At 42.2% G+C, this 8,629-nt stretch overlaps 1 protein-coding gene across 1 annotated transcript in view; it reads right to left on the bottom strand.

Moving 5' to 3' along the window:
* Positions 1–211: 211 nt before the first annotated feature.
* Positions 212–8,629, bottom strand: part of SLC35F1 (solute carrier family 35 member F1) — a 385,982-nt gene continuing 377,564 nt past the window's right edge. The window contains exon 8 of the mRNA XM_032862394.1: positions 212–1,231. Coding sequence (XP_032718285.1) covers positions 1,007–1,231 — 225 coding nt within the window. The 3' untranslated portion in view covers positions 212–1,006. The remainder of the gene's footprint in view (positions 1,232–8,629) is intronic.

Raw genomic sequence — 8,629 nt, 5'->3', positions numbered from 1 at the left:
TGAAACCCCACAATGAGGGTGATATCCATGCTGGTGGAGCTTAAAAAGGGTGTCACACAATTTAAGAGAGCAGGGGCCATGGCTTCTTCCAATGACTTGAATAATTTCCATAGTGTCACTAAAGAAGTCTAGGAATTAAAGGTAAAATCAAATACATTTTCGGAAGAGAAGGTATAGGGAGGGGCAGAAAGATTTTATATATATATATATATAACTCTAAACGCACATGATATTATTATTTCTGGGGTTTTCTATGAGCCTCAGAAATGGAACATTCCTTATCCTGTTATTACAGGGACTTCGTTAGCAGAATTATGTGGTACAACAAAAAGGCAATGGTCCAGAGTAATCAGAGATGGAAATATAAAAAGGCTCAAGTGTTTTATATCTATTCCTAGAATAGAGAATTATATGGTCAGTTGCCCCTCCCCACAAGGGTCCCAGCACAAAATTCTTATCGAGCAGGCAATCCAACAGGTAACAGAGGAAACCATCAGCCACCGGGTCCCTAGGCTAAGGAAACTTCTCAGGGGTGGAGCTCCTGTGGCACGCAGCGCTCATATAGACTGTGCAAAAAAATAAAGTATGATTCTTAAAAAGTGACTTGCCATAGAAAAGGGGGACTTCTGTTAACTACACGTGGGTCTGGCGATAGTTCTCGTCAGGAGTACAAAACAACCTCCTGAAAGTTAGTGTAATAACAGTAACAATAATAATACAAATAATAACAATACTTGCTTTTAATTCAAAAGTTTTCACAGTAATTAATGCAGGAGGGTCGCGATCAGGATACACACTAGCTAGGCGTCTTGCTAAGTCAGGTGGGTTGGAGCCCCTGTCTCCAGGGATGGTTAGCTTGTGCCTCTCACAGGCTTTCAGATTTGCTACCTTGCAGTCCACCTGCATACACACACCTAATAAATACCTTTCTCTATGTACAATACAGAGGTGAAGGGTGAACAACGTGGCCACGGAGGTGACTTCAGTGGGCAGGGGGGGCCTTGTCCTAGGCCACACGCACGTGGGGCTCCTCTTCGGTCTCCTGGCCCAGGCTGGTGTAGGTGACCGAGGGCTCCACCTGAGCTGTGGCCGGTAAGTCCACGACGGGGCCTGAAGGATTGCGGAACTGCTTGTACACTCGGGGGTCCTGGGCTATGTATGTGGAGGTGGAGGAGTAGAGCACCAGCCCGATGAGGATGGTGAAGAAAGACAGGAGATAAAGCCCTGAAAACTGAAGAACACGACAGCAAAGTCACTCAGCCGTCAGAGCAGAGCTGCCCCCACAAGAATGAGGCCCCGAGGGACCCGGGAAGAGCATTTCCCCAGCCGAGCAGGTGCTTTGACGAGCTGGCCAAGGCTCCTGATGGGACGCGTAATGTTATCTTCCTAAACTGCCTTGCTCCTATTGATTCTCCTTATCTTTTTCCTCGGCTCTGCAGCGAACACAGAAGAACACTTAGCTAATTGTCCCTAAAGTGCCAGTCTGAGTCCCTGATGTGGGAGAACTAGTTAAGCACAAATTAAAATATGTCGAGTTGAAAGCAAACAAAACAAAACAAAAAATCTCTGATATCCCTCAACAAGGGTTGTTTGTAGCTTCATTAAACCCTAAAGAAATAGAGATGTTCCATTTAAGGTTGTAATGAAGCCATAAACACCAAATCCCTCCCTGACACAGCCGCACTGGGCACTCTTGTTGGGCCTGCATCCAGTTCAGACACTATTTGTGTTCCTCATAGGAACTGCTACCGACTTTTGTAACTATCTTTTGTAAGTATCTTTTGCAAGAAGAGATTATCCTTAGATCGAGAAAAAGTAGTAAGCATTCCATTCTTGCTCCACTAATCTGGAAACAATCAGAGCTGTATAGGTAGCATCCTGCTTCCTAAAGTATTTGCTTGACAATTTATTGAGATTTGTGTGTGGGGGGGGAAATATTGGTTTATACAAGGGCTTGTGAATTTATGTATGTTTTCAAAAAAACTACAACATCTGGACTTTTTTTTTTTTTATTTATTTGACAGAGGGAGAGAGAGCATGAGAAGGCAGCATAACAGGTAGAGGGATAGGGAGAAGCAGCCTCCCTCACGAGCAAGGAGCCAGACGTGGGCCCTGATCCCAGGACTCTGGGAACAAGACGTGACCGAAGGCAATCACTCAACCAACTGAGCCACCCAGGTGCCCCGCTTCTGAGCCTTCTTGAGTAGTTACACTGGAAGCTGTATCTACTGAGTATCTACTGAGGTGGAGGGGAGTAAGTTTACAACGCAAGTGTTGTAATTTCTATTTCACTCATTTGTTCATTCATTCATTTGTTCACTCATTCAGCAAAAAGTTTCTTTTATGCCCTTCTATAGCAAAAATGGAACTAAATACTGGGGAAAGAGAAATGAGAACCTATGGTCGAGGGCTTAAACATCCGAATGGAGAGACAGAGGTACAGGTAGACAAAACACAATGCGCTTGTGAATGCCAAATCCCATTTTAGTCAAGAGCTGTTGTTCCAGTCTTGACCATGTGCTGCATCCATGGGCAAACAGAAGACCAGTTTGATTGGATTTTCCTATTCATTTTTCATGCTCATACTCTAACAGAACTAAAAACTGCTGAAAAGACAAAAATTAACTGGAAGCTGGAAGAACAACAGGAAGGGGATGCAGAGAGTCTATAAAGTACGTTGCAAGGCTATAATAGTTCAAAGACAGCCACAGCAGAAAAGACATCCCTGAGGTGAAGAGTCCATTACAGTGGTTTTTTTTTTCTTTTTCTTTCTTCTTTTCCTTTTCCCTGCTACTGCTCCTCCTCCCCTTCTCCCTCTTCTCCACCCTTTCCTCCTCCTCCTTTCTCCCTCCTTCTTTCGATCCCCCTCCGTCTCTCTCTCTTTAGCAGCAGCAAGGTAGCTAAAACTAAAGACAACTTTCTGATTTTCTTTCTAGATCATTCCTCACCCTATCTTTCAATTCCTTTACTCTTCGTATTCAAACGATGTGATAGTCCTTCCTCAGGTGGATTTATAGACTAGATTCAGCTTGTAACAACTTCACTTTGAATAACTTGAAACAACTGATTCAGTTTTTCCCAACGAAAAGAAGTGTGCTTTATTCTTTGATCCATGAATTTGTTGGCAAGGTGAAATGGGAGGAAAAGAAGACCATCAGATCTATTGCAGGTGATCTCAGAAAACCAATTTACCCCTACACCTGCTTCCTGAAATTCTACATTCAAGAGCTGCAGTCTTTACCTGAAACTTTGGTGAATGAAAGGGGTTTGTTCCCAACACTATAATAATTTCAAATATTTTGTTAATGATTTTCATTTCCAAACTCCACGGACATGTGCCTAGTCTCAAGTGAAGAGCTATGCTGCTCGCAGGTGTAAGCTGGCCTCTACGTCAGCAGCCGAAGGGGAGATTCCAAACTGCCTTCTACCCACACTTTGGATTCAAATCTCAGCTCCCCTACTTTCTAGCTGTCATTTTGGACAAGTACGTTAACCTCCTCAGGTCCAAGTTGCCTTATCAGTGAAGTAAGGCTAATAATTGTTATCTATATACAGATAGCTATATAAAGAGTGGCTGTAAAGATTAAACTCGATAAAGCAGGTAAAACCTTTAACCGATGCCTACCTTGCAACAAGCATTCAATCATATCACCTTTGTTGTCATGAGTACTGTTTTGTCGTTAATGTCGATAGCCTTATCTTATAATAAGTGGTCACATATGAAACACTTTTATGTAATCATTGATTATATTGCTTTTCTCCCTTAACTATGGGACTGTGTCTTTCTCGACCAGTGTCAAGTGTAGAGCCTGGCATAGTGTCGACATCTGCTAAGCGTCCTTTGTTCTTTGTATTTTGAGTAAATGAACAAATTTAACCATGTAGAAGTTTCAGATTAAAGAAACAAACAGTAAAAAGTCAGCCTGTACTAGTGGTGTACTTCAATTTTTTAGCTTTAAACTTGATAATCCAGTATCTTTTCTCATAAATACAATGGCAAACAAAAATTCATTGAAAGGGAAGTCAGAGTATTGACCCTTAATCATTAACTTCAAAAGTCATCTTCAAACCTAGGGTCAGTCAGAGGAGAATGACCAGACAACAAACGGGGAGGGACGATGCAAGAGTCTGGGTCGAAGATGGGGGCTGCTGATCAGTGGATTGGCACAGGACGTTTCATAAACTCGGGATGGACAAGATTTGGCAATGCGGGAGGAGGGATAGGAAGGGCTCTCACGAGCGGTATCCTGCAACAAGGACGTGAATTCCTCTCAATTCCTCCTTTCAGTTCCAATGGTCTGCTTTGATCAAGACGACAAATATTTTAAAATCCATCTTTGTAAAGCTAATACCTTTGTCATTGTATGAACAAATACCTGAATCATCCCTTTTTTGGACATGGAGCCATCAAGTTGAATGATAATTCCACTACCTAGGGTTCTCCTGGGACTCAGCTTTAGAATGACAGCACATATTTTACTTCCCATGCATTTCCATTTATTTCATGCAGAAGTCATTCTAACATTGTTCAAAATACAGATAGCATGGGATTTTATATGACAGAGGCACCGTGGAAGTCACCCAAGAGTTTTTATTCATAGATGGTAGACAAAATCTTATCTAGCATGCATGCCCAAAAGGGAACAAAAGATATGCATTATGATTCATCTGGTTAAATACTGAATATTAGAAATCACGGAGGAAAGGTCTGATTTTCTTTTCTCTGTTTGGATTGACAGAAAAAAGAAAACTGAATGAGGATCCCTGATAGGATGATTCCCAGGTTTGGATGCTGCACTTAGCCTGATAGCACATTCTTTAAAAAAAAAAAAAAAAAAAAAAAAAAAAAAATTCTGTATATTCTAGGCTGCCTATGTCATTTGGTGCAAAGAAATACTCATGCTTAGTTGCTTAACCAAAGAACAAGGAGTGCCCTGGGCACTAGAGGAGGCCTGAAGTTACACACAGGGCAGGGTTCAGGTGGAAGCTTGCTATCCCCATTGACGAGCACAGGCTGTTGGTAGAAGTGTGCGTGGTGGTCCCAGTCAGTGGTAGCTCATCAGAAGATGCTCTATGTTCCATGCTGTAGACACACTCACACCTGCGTTTACCCAACCTGAAGCTTTGAGAAGCAAGCTGAGAAGGGGTGGGCTGGCACTAACATGACCACGCTGCCCACAATGTTCACTTTGCTGCTGTCTTTTCCATCCTGATGGGTCTCTTTGCTAACAAGGGTCAGAAAGCTCTCATGGCACATAATGAGAATGCCTGTGTGTTGCTTAATGCAATTTGCCTGGGACATGAGCCATCATCCAGAAAGGGGTGGCTTGGAAGACTGATGATAAAACTTTACAAAGTTCCTCAGCCTCCAGTGAGGGATTAAACCTCACTCTAAAGGCGCCTGGGTGGCTCAGTTGTTAAGCGTCTGCCCTTGGCTCAGGTCATGATCCCAGGGTCCTGGGATCAAACCTCACATCGGGCTCCCCACTCAGCAGAGAGCCTGCTTCTCCCTCTCCCACTCCCCCTGCTTGTGCTTCCTCTCTTGCTGTGTCTCTTTCTGTCAAATAAATAAATTCTTAAACAAACAAACAAACAAACAAAAAAACCCTAGCTCTAACCAGCTGGCATCTCAATATGATTACTATTTAGCTAATGGGACATTCGGCACATCAGTTAAGAACAGAACACAAATTTTCATTTTGGCTTTGGTATTGAACATTAAAGCAGTTTTAATAAACTAATGACATGAGTGAGTCTTAAGCCTATACCAGTAGGAAACTACATGGTTTGAAAGCCATTTCACATTTTACTTATAAACGTAGAATAATGGAGGAAGAGGGCAATTTTCAAGGGCATCTTTCCTTTTCTAGCTTGACCAAGAGGAGGGCAGGGGTGAGCAGAGAAGAATGTGGTCAATTCTCAGAAAGGTGGAAGGGTTCAAGGATGAAGTGACTTTGGGTTAAAGCTCTGCTTTTACTGAATTTATGTCTGAACCACTTTTGTATGATGGGCCTGCTTCTTTTTTCTTCCCTGGAGGGGTGCACTCTTGGTGCAGGCTTCTGTATAATACGGCTTTTCTAAGAATACTGATGTTGGGCTCTGGTCATTTTTGCTCAGCGACTGCACTGGGGCATATTAATGACCAGAATGAATTTTTATTTAATAGATAATAAAAAGTTAAAAGACTCTTTTAGCTCTTAAAGGGATATATAGGGTAGTTCTGTCTCCAGAAAAGAAACAAAGTCAATGGAAAAAAGGAACTATGTCGCTTGTGATATGCAGACGAAAGATCTGGAAAAGAGTAGATGGTGAGGTTTCCTAGGAAACTGGGGTACAGGGGAATGAGATTTGGGTAGAGCTCCTGGAGTTATCTGACAAAAAAGGAGAGATTTAAATTTAGATCCAATTTTGTCTAACTTGGAGAGCCAAGGAACCTCAGAGAAAATGCGATTGGAAGGAGGTAGAAAATAAGGTCAAATTAGAAAGAAAAAAGACACAGGTAAAGAGAGTTCCTTGATAGCCAGGAGGAAAGGGGACTGCATAACTAGATACCCAGAAAAAGAATAATTCCCTAAATTAACCACCCAGCATGTATTCTTTCTCTCTCCATCTCTCACTTTTTACCTCCACACACACACACACACACACACACATACACACATACACATGCATCCACACACACCTGTGAGCCATGACTGCTGACCTGATAGGACCTGCTTTCCGAACTTGAGAGAAGATAAGTGGGGGAGAGAACACTATCTCTAAAGCCTTCTCATGTGTGGTAGGTGAGCAAAGGACAATATTTTCAAACCGTCGCATGTTCCCAAGGCCATCTGTAAAGTGTGGAGGAAAGAAATAGCAGTATCTCAGACCATGCCTCATCTTGAAGGCATTATTGCTAAAACATAAAAAGACATGTCTTGCCCCAGCAAAGGGGCTCTATTGGATGCAAGGCTGCTGCTGCAAGAGGCATTCCATTTGGAAAATTGACAATGGTAATTGTTGAAAGTGGTTTCTGCACTGCACTGAAATTCAAGGACATTTCTAAGTGTTCTTATGCATGACTTTTCACATACACAAAGGAAAACAAAAGATATGTGGCTACAATAATGATTTCCTTTTTTGTTATTTGTTTCTTCTTTGAAAGAGACACAGGTATAATTAAATCTTTCCACATTTTTAACTCTTTAGCAGAAAATACCTAGGAGGATAGAGGCTGGGAATTTGCAAACTTAGTGGTTGCTTCAAGGGTCAATACAACATGGGTAAATAGAACAATAAAGGGCAGTGACTGGTCATTCCCAAGGTCAGACGGCACAGGCTGGTATATGTGAGGTTCAAAAGCTGTTGGTAAGAACTTCCATGCAGGGAGATTGGTCTGGCAAGCTCAGTAGCAAATTATGCCTGGGAAAAATTAGACTTCTAATTAGGTTTGTGAAAACTATCCTGAATGATCTACAATGTAAAATCGTGTCCTCTCCCTTATACTTCCATCCTCTGTGATATAAAATGCACACACAACAGTAAATCAATTGGCACATCTAACAGTGATTTCTAGAGACTGAGAACAAATAATTAAGTCCATTCTGTTCCCAACAGAAAACCAGGTTATGCAGCTGGAGATCCTTGGTACCACAGTGAGTGAAAGACTCATCAGGAACTAAGTAATGCAAATGCCACTTATGAGAGAATCACAATTAAATATAATACTATATAAATATAATGCCATAGCAGAGTTTTTAAATCCAAGTAATATGGGTTGATAAAATTAGCTTTTATAACTATGGGTTCCCATCTGAGATGTGAGTTGAAGAGTGGACCCTTTGGGCAACGACTAATCTGCCAGGTGTCCTGGGGTGGAAGGGAGAGGGCCGCTCACTGAGGAGAGCTCACCTCTCTGAAGCTGTGTGTATCTCAGCCGGTTGTGGACCACACCTTGAGCTTGGGAGTGCCGTGGTGAGGAGCAGAACCAGGAGAGGCTGGTCCTTGCTGGGCAGGCTGTCAGCCACAGTCTGCCTGGGATCCTGTGAGGAAAGGCTTTCCCCTGGGCCTGATCTATTGCTGCTGGGTCTGAGCCAATTGTTATTCAGGGCAAGGCAACTAGACAGACTTGGCTCCACAGAAATGCCAACATAAACCAGTTGCTGTTTGACCTCCTAATTCTGGCTCTGCATTAAACTAACAAGATCATTTTTATTATTAGTAAGAGTATTACAAATGCAAAAGTTTGGCTCCTGAGTTTACTGAACTGGAAACACACTGCCTGGAAAGGCCAGAGCTTTTTCAAATTCTTTAGAACTGCCTTATTGCTGTTCTGTCTCCTACTCTTACCTCCTTGTATTTTTCATCCCCTCTTTTCATTCCTTTTTTTTTTTTTTAAAGATTTTATTTATTTATTCGAGAGAGAAAGAGAATGAGAGTGTAGAAGGTCAGAGGGAGAAGCAGACTCCCCATGGAGCTGGGAGCCCAATGTGGGACTCGATCCCACGACTGCCGAAGGCAGTTGCTCAACCAACTGAGCCACCCAGGCAGCCCCTCATTCTTTTTTTTTTTTTTTTTAAGAACAAAGAAAAGGGCTAAATTTTTCTGGCTAAATACTGCAATATTTCTTTCTCCTAAGTCATAAGTC

The sequence above is a fragment of the Lontra canadensis genome, unplaced genomic scaffold, assembly GCF_010015895.1.
Source record: "Lontra canadensis isolate GAN:19392208 unplaced genomic scaffold, GSC_riverotter_1.0 scaffold23, whole genome shotgun sequence".
Classification (NCBI taxonomy): Eukaryota; Metazoa; Chordata; class Mammalia; order Carnivora; family Mustelidae; genus Lontra; species Lontra canadensis.
Note: the sequence above shows the minus strand (reverse complement) of the source record. Positions and strands in the feature narration are given on the sequence as shown.